This window comes from Onychomys torridus, chromosome 13, assembly GCF_903995425.1.
Source record: "Onychomys torridus chromosome 13, mOncTor1.1, whole genome shotgun sequence".
Classification (NCBI taxonomy): domain Eukaryota; kingdom Metazoa; phylum Chordata; class Mammalia; order Rodentia; family Cricetidae; genus Onychomys; species Onychomys torridus.
Genome location: NC_050455.1, coordinates 21176949 through 21193910, shown reverse-complemented (window position 1 = coordinate 21193910; position 16962 = coordinate 21176949). Strand labels below are relative to the sequence as shown.

The following is a 16962-nucleotide window of genomic DNA, read 5'->3' as shown; positions in this document are numbered from 1 at the left end:
GCCCCTTAGAAGCCTGTTCTGAAGGACAGTGGCACCAAGAGTCAGACCTCTGGGATGTAAGAGTTCCTCTGAATGTGAACACAGGGTCCGGACAGTCACTGAAAACAAGCTCAGATAGTAGCTGGAGAGAGCTCAGTGAGAAAACAAACCCCCTGCCAAGCACGACCTCCTGAGTTTGATCTCTAGAACCTACAGAGTGGAAGGAGAGAGGCAATACCTGACTTGCACACATGCATGCACAGACACACAAACAAAATTAAAACAAAAACCCTTCAAGTACTTGAAAGTATACTACAGGATATAGTACAACCTCATTTAAAATGACTTGCTTGTTCAGAGAGGATGTCTCATTTTGCAGCCCAGGTGGGCCTCTACCTTGTGATCCTTCTGTGTCAGTCCAAGTGTTGAGATCACAAGCATGCACTACCATGTCTGGCAAAAATTTTAAAAACTGGGCGTTAAAAGGATATGTTTAATCTTCAATCTACAAGAGTGCCCTGCCTTCAAGATACGCTGGTGCAGCAGTGGCACAAAGCTCGGGGGAGTAGCTAGTCACTATCTGATTTGAGTTAAAGCCCATTTCATGAGATGGAAGTCATGCCCAATACTGCTTGGGTGGCCAAGAACCTGAGACTAGATAGACCACGGTCCCAGGGGAAAACCAAATACTACTGTTCTGCTAAAGGAACACAGCAATAAAATGACTCCTAATGACATCTGCTGTACTCATAGATCAGTGCCTTCTCAGGCACCATCACAGAAGTTTCCTCCTGCAGGAGATGGGAACAAATAGAGAGACCCACAGTCAAATAATATGCAGAGTGAGAGACCATGGAACACTCAGTCCTAAATGGATGAATCCATCAAATCCCTCCCCTCAAGGCTGAGGGAACCCTGCAGAAGAGGCAGAAAGAGTTAAGAGCCAGAAGGGATGGAGGACACCAAGGAATCAAGGCCTTCTAGACACAGCAGGGGTGGTGCACATGTGAACTCACATAGTGAGGCAGCATGCACAGGCCCACATGGGTCTGCACCAGATGGGGTCCTACCGCTGAGAGAAGTGGACACACGCCCCCATCCCTAATCTAGAAGCTATTTCCAACTGATTGCCACTTGCAGATAAAAAATTAACTTTCTTCACTGGGGAAACAAACCATGGCCAGCAGCAGATGGCCAACACAAAATGAATTCAATGGCCTCTTTGGAGGCTCTTTGTCTTATAAAATTAAGCCAGGGCTCCCCGCCCCTTACTACTTCACAGGTCCTTTGTGCATGCATATACACATTCCGTCTTCAGGTTCTGATTTTTATGGGATTTGTCTCTGCATCTACGTGCATTTCTCGTGCTTTTCTTTGGCTCTTTCCCTGTTTTTGGTTGTTCTGCCATCTTCCGATTGGTTTTGAGTGATCTTACTTTATCATTATTCCTCAGATGTCTCTCTGTTTTCTGAGGAGAGACAGAGGGGTGTGGATCTGGATGGAAGGGGAGGTGGGGAGGAAGTGGGAGGAGTAGGGGGAGGAAACAGTAATCAGAATTGTGTATGAAAAATACGTATTTTCAATAAAAGGGGAAAAACAACCTGTGAACTCTGAAGAATACTGGCATTGACAAACATGAATATTTTTCTACAAAAGCCTGTTAAATCTGTTTTTAAAAAATCTCTATTAAATATAAATTTATTCTGTTAACAGGATTGATAAATTCAATATTATATGTCAATGATAAACTAGATTTGTTAAAAAAAATGCTTAAGTCAGGGCTGTGTAGTAATTTCCTCTAAACAAACCTTTCCATCTTAAAAAAAAGCTCTTAAGACACGGGATGCTCTAAGGGGAGGTGAAACATTCCACCTGCATCTTATCACCCCCAGGAAGCACACAACCCAAATGCTTCAGAAGTCCCTCCTCCTCAAGCACATATGAACTGCAAGGACCGCTGAGAGGCACTCAGTAGCTGAGCAGCCTGAAACAGGCAGAGCGGCCAGGCTGCCTTTATAAAGGACACTCTCCAGCCTGCTGAACTGTCCACTTTCCAGCTTTTGTGAGCTGTCATCCATGCTGAGGTGGGCTTTGGTGATACAGCTGTCTTTGAGTCATTTCTGCTCCTCTAAGTAACTTCTCACCTATGTTTCTATAACTAAACCCAATAAAACTCATTGGTTCGCTGGTCAGTGGCAGCACACACCTTTAATCCCAGCACTCAGGGAGGGGCAGGAGGATCTATGAGTTCGAAGCCAGCCTAGCAAGTTCCAGGACAGCCAAGGCTACACAGAAAAACCATGCCTTGAAAAAACAAAAAACAAAACAAAACAAAAACAAACAAACAAAAAAACCCCACCCCAAAACAAAAAAGCCAACCAACCGACCCACCAACCAACCAACCAAAAAACCAAAACTAAAACAACAAAAACAAAATAAAACCTCATTGATACAAGTGGACCTTGGTGATATTCTTACTTTGGCCTTCCAACGATTCCCTAGGTGTGGTGAGTAGATGTTTATCCATGTTTCCTCATGAACAATGTTACAAACTGAACTCAACCCAACATACCAACACCCAGTAAAAGCCAAAACACCACTGGTCCTAGACACCCTCCATTCAGCTCTACTGAAGTCATCATCCTGCCCAAGATATCTACCTTTCTACTTTCTAACCTGAGGTTAGTGCCAAACTGAGTGATAGCTCAGTGGGAAAACATACCTGCCAAACCTACTTTCTTGCTTCTTTCTCTTACAGATATGACCGATGCATATTACTGCACATAGCCAGAACATTGTCATTCTCAGCGTGTCTCAGTGTGACAGCCACTATTCGGATAAGTTACCAGGTATCTATCTATCTTACTGCTGAGAGACATTTAGGACAGTCTTCAAGCTTTGCTATTATAAATGCTAATGTGAATACTCAACTGGCTATAAACCTATTATATGCCATGTAATGAATAATGAGAACATAGAGCAGCTTGGGGGGGGGGGTGCATGGTATATGCACTCATCTGTTTCATGCCCTCTGGAGGCCAAAGGTTGACAGTGGGTGTCTTCTTCTTCTTCCCTCCTCCTTATGTTTTGGTATAGCCCCTGGGATCTGCCTGTCTCGGTGCCCCCCCACACCCAACTGGAGTTACAGAAATGTGTGTCCACAAACCCATTGTTTGACATGAGTGTGGAGAGTCTAAACTCAGGTCATGCTTGCACACCAAACACTTTACACCAAGTCCCAACTTACTACATCATTTGTAAAATGTTAGGTGAGATTCTACTGCAGGTTTTACAATTATTGTATTACTTAGGATTATTTTAGGCTTTTCCAAAAGCCCTAATAAATTCTTCAGGAAACTGGTTCTGAAAGCACAAGACCTGGATGAAATGATTTTTGTTTATTTTCTTTTTTGAGGGTTTTAAAAATTATTTTAAAATTATGTATACATGTGTGTCTGTGTATATATTCATTCATGTTGAGTGCAGGTGCCCTCAGAGTCCTGAAGAGGGTACCAGATTCCCTGGAGCGGAGTTAGTTACAGGTGACTGTACGTCGCCTGATGTAGGTGCTAGGAACTCAACTAGGTCCACTACTAAAGTAGGAAATATCCTTAACAGCCGGGTCATCTCTCCAGTTGTAATTTCTACTTTACACATAACTGACTTGATTCTCCAGGGCACTCAAAAATTTTACATTTGGGATTTGTATAATCACTTCACTGAATTACAACTTACACACAATAGTGCACTGGTTCTCAACATGTGGGCTGTGACCCCTATGGAAAACAGACATATACATTAGGATTTGTAACAGTAGCAAAATTACAGTTATGAAATAGCAACAAAAATCATGTTATGGTGGGGTCCCCACACCGTGAGGAGCTGTGTTAGAGGGTCGCAGCGTTGGGAAGGTGGAGAGCCGCTGCTCTAATGTCCACAATGAATTATAGAAATTTCATCAGCGCTCTTGCGAGCAGAATGGCGATGTAAATTGTTAACGTTTTACTCTCTAAAGGACTGTCAAGGCAGTTTCCAAAGCAGCTGTACCATTCTATGTTTCCACCAGCAGCTCTGGGGTTCCAGGCACTCGCCATCCTCACAAATCCTTGATACACTTACAGCCATTCTAGTGGAGAGTTAGGGCTTGAACTAGGATCGCCACCATGACCAGCAATGCTGAACAGTTTTGTTTTTTAATGACCATTTGTCTTCTTTAGTGAAGTATATGTGCATTTCGTAATTAGTCACCTTTACTGATATATAATCTACAGATAAAAATCCACTAATATATAAAATTAAAAACATCCACCAATTCTTTGTGTAAAACTTTCACCGAAGTCTGTAATGCTGTAACCATAACTCAATCACTACACAGAACCCTGACCATCACTGTTAACTAGTTCACTCCTGCCCCTCTGCTATCAAGTCCTGCTCTCCTGCTCTCCTACTCCCTAGACATTACTGACTTGCTGTCATTACAGCTGTCACGTCCGATTCCACAGACACAACCATACAACGTGTGGTTCCGTGAGTCTGGCTGCTTTTCCTAAGCATACCACACTGCAGGGAAATTCATCCACGCTCTTGTGTGCATGTGTACTGATGCTGGGCTTTGGTACTGGGAGAGAGCAGTCCATCAAGAAGATATAGCACAATTTGCTTATCTAGTCACCATTTGATAAACCTTTGAATTTTACCAGGTTTTGGCCATTAGGAGCAAAAATGCTATAAACACCTAAGTATAAATCTTTGAATAAGCATACACTTTCACTTAACTTGGTTAAATACTGAAGGAATAGGACTGGTCAGTTGTAAGTTAGTATATGTTTAATTTTTTTTAAGATTCTGCCAAACTGTTAAGTTGCCTGACCATTTGGTAGCCCCCCCCCCCCCCCCCGACCAGGGGCCATGCCAACACTGAGTTCTACTGCCTCAGTCATACCAATTCACAGCATTCAGTCACTTCAACTGATATTCAAGCAGATATATGCTAGCTTACTGCGGTTTTCACTTTTACTGTTCCGAGGATGAGAAATGACATGCATCTTTTCATGTACTTCTTTGGCACTCATCATTATTGTTGGGTATCTATTAAGTAGACAATAAAATTTTTTTCTTACACTTAAAAAAGTTAAGCTCTTTATCTTTTTATTATTCGGTTATAGGAATTCTTTCTACATTCAGGATATGAGTCATTACAGATACATTATTAAAAAATACCCTTATACTGTTTGTTTGAGGGCATCCCACTTGATATCGTTAGTGATGTCTTTTGAAATGAAGTTATTTTTAACTTACATCAACTGTTTGTCACACTTTGTATTATTTTGTGACCTAAGAAATTTTTGCTTACTGAAAAGTTGCAAACTGTTTCTCCTATGTTCTTTTAGAAATTAAAAAGTTTACATTTAGATCAATGGTCTAAAGTAAATTAATTTTTATGTAAGAGGAAAGTAATGGTCAAGGTCTATTCTCCCCTACATTCTGGTATTTTGGGGCAAGTGAGATGAACTCCGAGGGTAAAAGCACTTGCCATGTAAGTCTGATGCCCTGAGTTTGATCTCCAGCTTCCAGGGTAGAAGAAGAAAACATACCCTACAAAGTTGTTTTCTTCCCCAACACTGGTATATTTATTCAAGTTCATTTCCCTGTTTATTACACACTTCTGTTAAAAAACAAAACAAACTGGCTGTTTGTCTACCTACCTACCTATGAATGACTTCCTATCTATCTATAAATGACTTTCTGGATAGTGTAATTTATTCACCTATATTATGCCAATACTATACCATCTTGGATAATGAAGTTTTGTAATAAGTTGTGAAGTAAGGCAATAATGATTTTCCTTTCTCTGTAGTCATAATTGCTTTAGAAACCCTTAAACCCTTTGGATTTCCACATAAATCTTAGAGCCAGGATGTGAAGATTCTACAAAAAAGTACACAAGGACCCAGCTTTTGGGAGGCAGAGTCAGGTGGATCTCTGTGACTTCGAGGCCAGCCTGGTCTACAAAGCAAGATCCAGGACAGGCATTAAAATTACACAGAGAAACCTTGTCTTGAAAAACAAAACAAAAAGTACACAAGGGTATTATTATGATATCTTTATACATACATACACACACATACACACACACACACACACACACACACACATATGCACTTAGGGAAGAAACAATGGTGTTGAAAATGTTAAATGTTAAGTACTTCAATTGTGACCAAGTTTTTCATTTATCTAGTTCTTTAATATTGCTCAGCAATGTCTCATGCCACTGTCTCAATGTGCTCGACTTCAGGTCTTAAATATATTTATGTGGAGACAGGGTCTCACCATGTAGTCATGGCTGGCCTGGAACTTGCTATGTAGATTAGGCTGGCCTCGAACTCACTGAGATCTGTCTGTCTCGGCCTCTGGAGTACTGGGATCAAAAGTGTGTGTCACCTTACCCAGTCTTACATGTATTTTCTTCAATTTACCTTCTACTATCATTTTTTTGGAGCTATTGTAAACGAACATTAACAACAAACACCCACCTCATGTCTAAGCTAGGGAGATGGGTCAGTCACTATGTACTTGCCATGCAAGCACAGGACCTGAGTGTGGATGCCCAGTGCCCACAGAAGAGCTGAGCATGGTGGCATACATCTGTCACCCAGCACTTGGTGGGGGTTGCAAAGGCAGATCCCTGAAGGTCAGTGGCTGGCCAACCTAGCTAAATCCATGCATTCCATGTTCCATGTAAAGGACCCTGCCTTAAACACTAAAGATGGAGAGTGACCAAAGACACCTGACATGATTTTTTGGCACACACATCCACACAGACACATACATAAACTACAGACACATGAAAAAATTGTCTATTGCCAGTATTCAGACATATAATGAACTTGCACACATTGATCTTGTAGCCTATTATTTTACTAATGCCACTTATTCTGACAGTTTTAAAAAAAAGATTAAGATTTTCTATATATATGACCATAATGTTTATGATTATTTACTTTCCTGGTTATGAAAACCAATTTTTTCCCTAGTTAAAAAAAAAAAAAATTAAAATGGACCATTTCCTAAGCTTTCCCAAAGCCTATTTGGTTCAGGCAGACTGATTTGTTTTAACAACTTTATTAAATTAGAATATATTGATCATTTCCCACTAGGCTCTTTGGGAATTCATTTATCTGGTTCCTCCACACATTTGGACTTATTTATTTTGGGGGAGGGGTCGGGTTGTTGAGGATCAAACTCAAGAGATCTGAAACATTCAAGATAAGCACTGTGCCACTGAGTTATATCCTCAACCATGTTTCTATTCATCTTCAACAGAATCTTGAAGCATTAGCTATTTGTACTTCTTAACTTTGAACATATACTTTAATTCCTGGCACGCTTAGGACACCACATCATCTCTCACGAAACAGAGAAATATGTAACTACTTAGGTGAAAATTTCCTTTCCCTCCATCCTCCTTTTCTGTTGTGACTAGGGTCTCATGTAGTCCATGATAGCTTTGGATACACTATGCAGCCAGGGTTGGTCTTGAACTCCTGATCCTCTTTCCTCTCTGCCTTCTAAGAGTTGGGACTATAAGCACAGACCACTATATCCCATTTATGTGGGACTAGGGATGGAGCCCAGAGCTTCCATCTGCTAACAAGCACTCTGTCAAGAGCGCTACATTGACAGCTTCTGACGAAGGAAACTGGATGATGATCATGAAGCTATCACATCATGTTGGACGGGTTAATCCCGGATTTAATGTTTTTTTGGAAAATAAATTTGATTTACTTAAAAGGAAAAATAAGACAAAAAATATTGATTTGGAAAATGAAAAGAAGTTACATACAGGTAGACTGTTTATGAAAAATTAAAAACAACTATTAAGTTTTGACCTGGGTCTTGAAATGTGTGGAGAGTACAGGAGCGTGAGGGTGAACCACGAGGACAGTGTAGGAAGGAAGTATTAGGTATGATTAGCATCAGGGATCACATTGCAAAGCTCCAGAGACAATCTGCCTTTCTTTTTTCCATAAGTACAGCTCTCATTTCTTTCCCTTCATAAACAAATGTTTTTATCTTCAGCTCTTTAAATCACTGTAATGAACTTATGCCAAAGGCAACATGTTGTTAGAACTTTTTTGGGGGTAGGGGTTGTCTCACGGAGCCCATGGTCTTGGACTTGCTTTGCAGCCAAACTTCAGCTACATTGCTTTAAACTGATGAGCTTTCTTCAACTACTCAAGTGCTTGGACTCAGATGTGCATCACTATGCCTAACAAGAAATAAAGCACGTTAGATGGTTCTATGATAAGTTGTTGACTACAGCTTGTGCTATCCATTATAGCAAGTATGTGCATACAAAGGCTCATGGAACACAGGATCTGAAATGTAGTAGAAAATAAAGTCAGCAAAGACATCCAGAAAATGGCATCTAAGATGAATCCTCAAGGAAGAACAATCAACTAATACTGAACCTAGAAAGGAAGAAAGCCCCGCGCCATGGAAACTGGACATGTTATATGCAGAAAAATGAGTACATACTGTCTAATGGCAGGCATAGAGCAGTTTAAAGTAACGAAAACAAATCTGTAATTAAAAACAAAGTCAAAAAAAAAAAAAAAAAAAAAAGCCGGGTGGTGGTGGCACACGCCTGTAATCCCCCCAGCACTCAGGATGCAGAGGCAGGCGGATCTCTGTGAGTTCGAGGCCAGCCTGGTCTACAAAGTGAGTTCCAGGACAGGCTCCAAAGCTACAGAGAAACCCTGTCTGGGAAAACTAAAATAAATAAATAAACAAACAAATAAAAACAACAACAACAGCAAAAAACAGAGTCAACAGGAAGTAGTCAAAGCAATAGAAACAAGCTTAAAATAGTAGGGCCACAGCTCACTGGCAGATAAAATCAGCCAGGCCTGGTGAAACTAACTTGTGATTCCAGAACTCTCCTGAAGTAGGAGAATTAAGAGTTTGAGGCCAGCCTGGGCTACATTATGAGTCAATGCTAGGACTGGGAGAGGAAGAGGAAAGAGTAGCTAGAACACAATCAATCACAACCAAAGATGCCTCAGCCTTTGGCTTGAGCGATGAATGAACAGTAGTGTTTGCCGTAAAGAAGATGTTCAGTACCTCTCAGCTGTGACAACCACAAATGTCTCTACACATAGCCAAATATTGTTATAGGCAATATCGTTCACCAATGAGAATCAACTAATCTACAGCACCAAAAGGATATATTACAAATAAAAATCCAAGTGCAAACATGTGAATATATACTTTTCAACCATCTTTTCCAGGGTTGGGGAAATAGCTCAGTCAAAGAAGTACTTGTTAGCCTAGCCTGCTCAGAGCCCCAGACTCAGCGAGGGACCCTGTATCAAAAAACAAGGTGAATAGTTCCTGGGGAAGCATATGTGAGGTTGACCTCTGGCCTTCAAACACACATGCATGAAGACAGACCCAGACACATGCTATCTACTTCTCTTTTCCTAGACCTTAAGGTCCTAAGAAGTAAGACTTCTGTCCCACTCACTGTTGGTTTCTCTAGTGGCACTATCACCATATCTATACCCCGAGAGTTAATTAAAATGGTAACATATTAATACAATTAAAAATGATTCTTATAAGCATGATTTACTAAAGTTGTATACTTACCACAGAATATACAAATGACTAAAAAAAGGAAATATGCCTTATTTTAAAAGTGTATCAATATATCCTTTCCTCAAAGTCAGTAGACTAGTAAGGTAATTAGCCTTATTTAAAAGTGTATCAATATATCCTTTCCTCAAAGTCAGTAGACTAGTAGTTATGAGAAGGAATTTGCTAATTTGAAGTTAATAACATTCTTGAAACTAAGCAATATGAAAGAAATGTAACACATCTCACCTGTGGCAACTTGGTTTATCAAGCCTGTGGAACCACTGTTTGCAATCTGTGAAGGTGCCTGGCTGAGCCCAGGGGAAGGGGTTCCCAACCGAGGGAACTGCTGAGAACTCATTTCCACCTGCAAAACAAGTCATTCCATTACTACGGGATCCCGAAATTAGAACCAACATTGAGAGATCAAAACATCTTTAGTAATCACAACATCTCTCAGAAACACAAATGCAGCTTCATTTTTCTAACAGTGAGTTATGATCAATAGTGCAGACATCTAATTGAAGACTCTTTATGTACTAAGGCTAAATTAATAATGACAGTCTTTATACAAGTGTTGGAGGATACTATAACCTTCCAAAACCACTAATGGATCGCTGTAGTAAAAAAAAAAAAAAAAAAAAAAAAAAGATACTGAATGTTATATACCCGCCAAATGCTAGTTATTACCATAACCATAGGCTATCTGTGTAAAATTTTATGGGAAATAGCATGGCTCTTTTAAAGACTCAAGCCTCACACCAAGACAATCAGAACCGTAATTAGTATGTCATAATGCCCAGCCCCAAGAAAGGATCGGAAATCTTACATTAAGCCCCGATGTTTGCGGAATCCTCAAACGCTTTTCCGTAAAGGCCTCCATTTAAGGATTCCCTTTCTTCCTCATCACGGACAACCCCCACCCCACAAAGCGAGACACGGGTAGGATTAGAGACCTTTTCCACAGTCTCTAAAATCGTCTTCCACTTTTTCCTTCCGCGTCAGGCTTCGCCGATCTCCCCTCTACCCCAGTTAACCCCATTCCTCCTCCGAGATCCTAGGACACACGCTTCCAGACACTCCGAGTGTCGAGGTTCTGCCTCCCCGTGAAAATGTGCTACGGAGCCCTCTCGTCAAGATAAGCAGTGTGCCTTTTTATCTGTGGCCTCCACGAAGGGCTCGAGGGGCTCCGCAAGCACAGAGGGAACGCGATTCGGAACGCGTCCCCGGCCCGCCTCAGTTCAGCCCGCCCGCCACACTCACCCCCACGGCCAGCCGCCGCTCCGCTCCCAGTCTTCTTACCACCCAACCTACCCCTGCCTGCCCCGCCCGCCCATTGGCCGGACACCGGGCGCGTCACTGGGCCCGGCACCAATCCGCAGCTGCCTGCGCGTTCTGGGCCCGCCCCACCCTCCCGCCGGCCGCCAGCCAATGAGGCGCCAGTCTGGCAGGGGGCGGGGAGCAGCCCGAACCCCTCGGCTGGGCCAATAGAAGGGAAAGCTAGGCGATCCCCCGGCAAGAAGGGCGGGGATCCGGGAGGCCCCGCCCCGGCAGGGGTCTGAAAGCGGCGGGCGCAGGGCCCGGATGTGGAGAGTCACTTTAAACTGCTCTAGCAGCCAAACTCCCTAGGCCGTCCTCCCACCCGCGGACTTCCCGACTGAGGCCCGCGTCCGCCACGCCCCCATGCCCGGGACTGCCCACCCCTCGGGGTTTCTAGCCCTTCCTCGCACCGAGCAACGGGGGCCCTGCCGCCGACTCCACAGCTCTGCCCAGCTCGGTAGAGAGCTGGAAGCAGGGCTGCAAAAGCTGTGTACAGCTCTGTCCTTCCCCGGGGACGAGCACCGGGACTGGCCATGCAGTCCCGCCCCCTCGACTCCTCCCCTCCCTCCCGGCTCGCGTTCCGCCATTACCTGGGCGCGGCCACGCCGCCTCTAGCTTGCTCCTGTGCGCTCTCCGTCTGTGAGTCTACTGTCAAGCTACAAACTCTTCCATCTACAATGGCGCCTTGCAGGACACTGGTGCAGCAGTGGCGCAGTTTGTTGGTAGTATTACCGATAACGAGTACGTAGTGCGTTAAGTGTGTATGATGTGTCCATCCTGGTAGTAGATGCCCCTATGCCCAACGCTTCTTGGGTCGCCATTAGAACCTGCGATGTGAGATGTAGACCAAGAGATCATATGGGGTGAATGCGCACCAAAACCACTGCCTACTGCCGGTAATGTGAGATACGGCAAGAATCAACAATTCAAGTCTAAATGACAATAATCTGCTGGACCTGTATTTGCTCATCTGAGTACTCATTATGTTATTATAGTGCCTCCTATCGCAGGTACACCACATTCTTTCAACGCAGCTGAGCCTCTACCTCCTCTAGCAAGCGAGATGATGTGAAAACAAATCCAAACGCAACCGGCAGCTCATGTAGCGAACTATGCAAGCATGAGTGATTAGAATGAGACGCGCTTCGTGGGATTATATTCAGCCCTAGAATGAAGGGATAGATAACGGTATGCCACAAGGTATCCCGTCTGAGCCAGACTCTAGGCTGACGTGAGCTCTAGCAGACCATGTAGTGGTCAGTAAGAAGGTGTGATTAGGAGCCAAAGTGAGTGGTGCGAAGAGACGCCCGGAAGTCAGAGGGCCCTTCGGTAGGAGCCAATGACACAGCATATGAGATCATCATACAAATGGCCTAGGAGGCTGTGGCCAGCGTAGCCATGGGGGTGCACTGGACGAATCGGATCTATAGAACATGTGGGCCCGAAGAGCTGATGGAGAAAGTTGTGAAACGACACGACGTCCCTCGGTCCTCGCCGTCCTCACGTTTGGGTTCCTCTCGTAGTCTTCCTCTTTCTCATGTTGTGTCCAACCTTGCCCCTCCTCTGATGCCAACTCATGCATCTGATCCCTCTCTGCCTCTACCTGCTCCTCGCGTCCTGCTCTTTACCCCTTCCTACTCTCGAGCCTCGCCTCACGTATTGCCCGTGTGCACTAGCCATCCTAACTGCCCTTAACCGCTCGACTTCTACAGAACCTCTACACCGCATCTCATCTCACGCCTTTCCTCGCGTCTCGTGTCGCGTCTATGCTACATGCTGTCTCACCCAATTCCCTCTCCTGCTGACGCTGGTCCGCCTTTGTCTAACATGTCATCGATGTGTGCGTCGCGAGGGTGGAAGTCGACACTGAGTGTTCGTGTCCCGTCGTGACATCCACCCCCGACTCCGGTAGGCTTCCTACATACTGCCCTTGACGTCGCGCAATCCTCCCTCCGTGCCCTGGTGCGAGTGGCCTCCATTCTCTCCGTCAAGTTCCCACATACGTGTTTTTCTCTTCTTGTGGAATGTTCATTTCCATTCACTTCTCGTTTGCCCTCATGTCGCCGCGCTCACAATAAACTCTACTTCACATCTCTCTCCTCAAATCTGGCCCATTTAGCTGCTGTTCTTCCAGTACTCCCATGTAACTGTTCTCCAGCCTCCCTCCTCCCTGACTGGTCGTGTTCTGTTTAGTCCTCCTCTCGTTTAGTCTCTTCTTTTCTGCTCGTCCGTGTCTCGGTCCACAACCTTGATACTCTGCTGATATCCGTAACCTTCCTCTACGTACTCCATCTTCCTTTCTCTCTTAACTCTATTTCCTCACTTCTCTCCCTCAATCTGCGCGTACTAACTTCTCGTAAGAGGCCTACTGTGTACACCGCGCGTATATGTCTCTCCCTTTCTCTGAGTGTAACGCCTTCCTGTCGTCCTCCTCTCTCTTACTTCCCCCTCTCCTCTCTTTACCTCTGCTTCTCTCTACTTCTTCTCTCTCTCCTCTCCGTCTCTCGTCCTTCCCGTCTCCTCTCCCTCTGGTGTCTGTCTCCTGCACCACTCTCCTCTCCTCCTCAGCTTTGTCTCTCTTCTGCATTTCTGTCTCTTCTCCCCTATCTTTAGATATCCCCCTGCCTCCGCTTTCTCTCACTGTTGCTTCACCCCATTGTCTTTCTCTTCTTGGTCTCACACCCTCTCCTCTCTCTCTCCTCTCTGGCCTGTCCTTCTTCCTCTGGCTCTTTGCTCTCCCCTCTCACCCTTTCCTCTCACAGCTTTGCAGCTTCCCGTCTTCTCCCCTTGCCCTTCCCCACTGTCTCTTTTCTCTCCACGTCCCTCCCTCCTCTCATCCTCCCTTCCCCCTCCTTCCTTCTTCTTCTGCTTTCTCTCCTCCCCCTGTCTCTCTCCTTGCTCTCCCTTCCTCTCCCCATCTCTGCCCCTCTCCTCTCCCCTTTCTCTCCTCACTCCTCTTTCTCTCCCTCTCACTGCTCTGTCGTTTCTTCCTTCTTCTCCTCACATTTGTTCCTCTGCATCATCTCTCTACTCTCCCTTTTTCTCTTTCCCGTCTCCATTCTTTCTTCCCTCTCTCAACTCTTCTAGCAATCTCTCCTCTCTGTGCTCTTCCTCTTCAATGTTCTCGCACCACTCTGCAACTTTGTGCCTCTCCCTCCTCTCCCTCCTCTCTCTATCCCGCTCTCCTCTCCTCTCCCTCCTCTCCTCTCTCTATCCCGCTCTCCTCTCCTCTCCCTCCTCTCTCTATCCCGCTCTCCTCTCCCTCTCCCTCCTCTCTCTATCCCGCTCTCCTCTCCTCTCCTCTCCTCCTCTCTCTATCCCGCTCTCCTCTCCTCTCCTCTCCCTCCTCTCTCTATCCCGCTCTCCTCTCCTCTCCCTCCTCTCCTCTCTCTATCCCGCTCTCCTCTCCTCTCCCTCCTCTCTCTATCCCGCTCTCCTCTCCTCTCCTCTCTCTATCCGCTCTCCTCTCTCCTCTCCCTCCTCTCTCTATCCCGCTCTCCTCTCCTCTCCTCTCCCTCCTCTCCCTCTCTCTATCCCGCTCTCCTCTCCTCTCCCTCCTCTCCTCTCTCTATCCCGCTCTCCTCTCCCTCCTCTCCTCTCCTTTCCCTCCTCTCTCTATCCCGCTCTCCTCTCCCTCCCCTCCTTCACTCTCTCCATTGTCTTTCCCTCACCCCATCCACTCTCGTCACTGTCCTCAACCTCTCACTCCCTGGTCTCTCCTCTTTCTCCAGTCTCCCCTCTGTACCCTCTCTCCTTTCTCTGTCTCTTCTCTCTACATTTCTTCCTCATCTCCCTTTTCTTTTTCCCTTTCTTCCTTCCCCTCTTCTGTTTGCCTCCCATGTCTCTCCCATCCCTCCCCTCTCTCCTCACAGTGCCTCTCACTCTTTCCCACATTCCATTTCTCTCCCCTCTTTCTCCCAGTGTCTTCTCTTCTCAGCCTCTCCCCTTTCTCAGTCATCTCTCCTTTCTCTCAGAGCCCTCCCTCTCTTCCTGCTCTTCCCCTCCGCCCTTCTCCCCTCCCTCCCTCTGTCCTTCTCCTCTAACTCTTCCCTCTCCCTTCTCCGATTCTCTCTTCCATCAGTCATTCTCTTTTGCTCATCTCCTCCCTCTTTCTCCCCCACCCATTTCTCCTCTCTCCCCCTCTCCCCACAGTATCTTTCTCCTCTCTCACTCTCTCATTTCTTCCACTCTTTTTCCGTTCTCACTGGCCCCCCTTCTCTCTTCTTCCCCCTCACATCTCACTTTCTTTCCTCTCTCCTTCCTCTCTGTCCCACTCTCTCCTCTCCATCTCTTCTCTCTCTGCTCTTCATATAAATATACAAAGAGGAACCAGGAGGCAGGGAGGAGAAAGAGAGAAAAGAGACAGGATAGGATTAAGATAGATAGATAGAGAGAGAGAGAGAGAGGAAGAGGAGGAGGAAAACGAGATGGGATAGGGAAGGTGAGAGAAGGAGAAGGGTAAGAGATGAGAGATATAGAATTCAGAGAGAGGACAGAGAGCAGAGGGGAGAGGAAGAAAGGATAGAGAGGGAAGAGAGGAGATACAGTAAGAGACAGAAGAAAAGTAGAAATAGAGAGAGGAGGCGTAACGAGCACAGTGCGGGAGACGGGGCTTGAGAGTAGACGTCCGCGGAACGAGAGCAGGCCGAGCACGAGTGGGGGACCGCTTGGGACCGCGTCACATAGCGTACGTGGCGTCATCCCGTCACTATTCACGCCTCCAACCCTGTATGCTCTCGTGAGATGCGGGACATCTGACTTCTCTCATGACAATCGATGATCGTGACGTTGCGTGCAACATGACACGAGCCCACGTTAGCTCGGTCCTGCGCAGAGAGATACCAGCAGCCTCGCGAGGTCTCGCCTAATAGACGGTATGACCTCGTCAGGCCGGTGCGTACTGAGATCAGATCGATTCTCCGCGCCTCTCTCCGACGTGCAGTTCATTACTGCACTGCCCGATCGCGAGATGTCTTACCTATTCGAGTCTCGTCCCTCCAGCCCGGCCCGACGCGCGCCCTCTGGTCTCGACGCTGCGAGATTTGTATAGAGCGGCACAGCCCCCCGGCGCGAGAGACGCTCCCCCGCACGTCTGGCGATTTGCGGTCTCTACGAAGGAGACCGCCACCCTCCTCCTATATCCGCAGAGGCTCATTTGCGAGCCGAGGCGCAAATGACCGGCTCCCTTCGCTTACTCTACCTCGTGACCGCAGAATGAGGGTTAGGAGATCGTACGAAACGACGAGGGTCATTTGCATATCCCCTCTCTTTCTTCTCGCAGTCCTGCGCAATATCTCGACCCGCGTTTCATTTGCGCACCTCCCTTGACTTCCTCCCGCTAGAGCATGCATAGCGCGACAAGAGAGCGGAGGGCAATAGGTGACCGGAGCCGGGAGAGCCGGAGGGTCGCATGGAGACAAGAGAGGCCGAGCGCAACCCATGACCGGGACGCAGAGGGGGAGAGAGAAGAGAGGGAGGGCAAATGACGGGAGAGAGGGGGGGGGAGAGAGAAGAGAGGGAGGGCAAATGACGGGAGAGAGGGGGGAGGAGGGAAAGGGGTTGTGTGAGAAGAGAGAAAGAGGTCAGAGAGAAGTCAGAGTGAGAGAGGTAAGGGAGGGGGTGAATAGGAGGGAGAGAGGAGAGAGGAGAGCCATGGAGAGACAAAAGAGAGGGAAAGATGGGAGATAGAGAGAGAAGATTGGAGAGAGAGAAGAGAGATGGAGAGAGAAGAGAGATGGAGAGAGAAGAGAGATGGAGAGAGAGAAGAGAGATGGAGAGAGAGAAGAGAGATGGAGAGAGAAGAGAGATGGAGACAGAGAAGAGAGATGGAGAGAGAAGAGAGATGGAGAGAGAGAAGATTGGAGAGAGAAGAGAGAGATGGAGAGAGAGAAGAGAGATGCGAGAGAGAGAAGAGAGATGGAGAAGAGAGAGGAGAGAAGAGAGAGAGAGAGAGAGATGGAGACAGAGAAGAGAGATGGAGAGAGAGGAAGATGATGGAGAGAGGTTATACAGAGATCACGGAATGGAGGG

The 16962-nt window shown here is 46.2% G+C and overlaps 1 protein-coding gene across 5 annotated transcripts in view; it reads right to left on the bottom strand.

Moving 5' to 3' along the window:
• Positions 1–11579, bottom strand: part of Sap130 (Sin3A associated protein 130) — a 74732-nt gene extending 63153 nt beyond the window's left edge. The window contains exons 1-2 of one of the 5 annotated variants that reach the window (XM_036205120.1): positions 11523–11579; positions 9862–9979 (exon numbers count right to left, since the gene is read on the bottom strand). In XM_036205120.1, coding sequence (XP_036061013.1) covers positions 9862–9973 — 112 coding nt within the window. In that variant the 5' untranslated portion in view covers positions 9974–9979; positions 11523–11579. Of the gene's footprint in view, positions 1–9861; positions 9980–10441; positions 10906–11522 lie in introns of those variants that run through there. The other 4 variants (XM_036205121.1, XM_036205118.1, XM_036205122.1 and 1 more) reach the window with 4 other exon arrangements.
• Positions 11580–16962: the final 5383 nt, after the last annotated feature.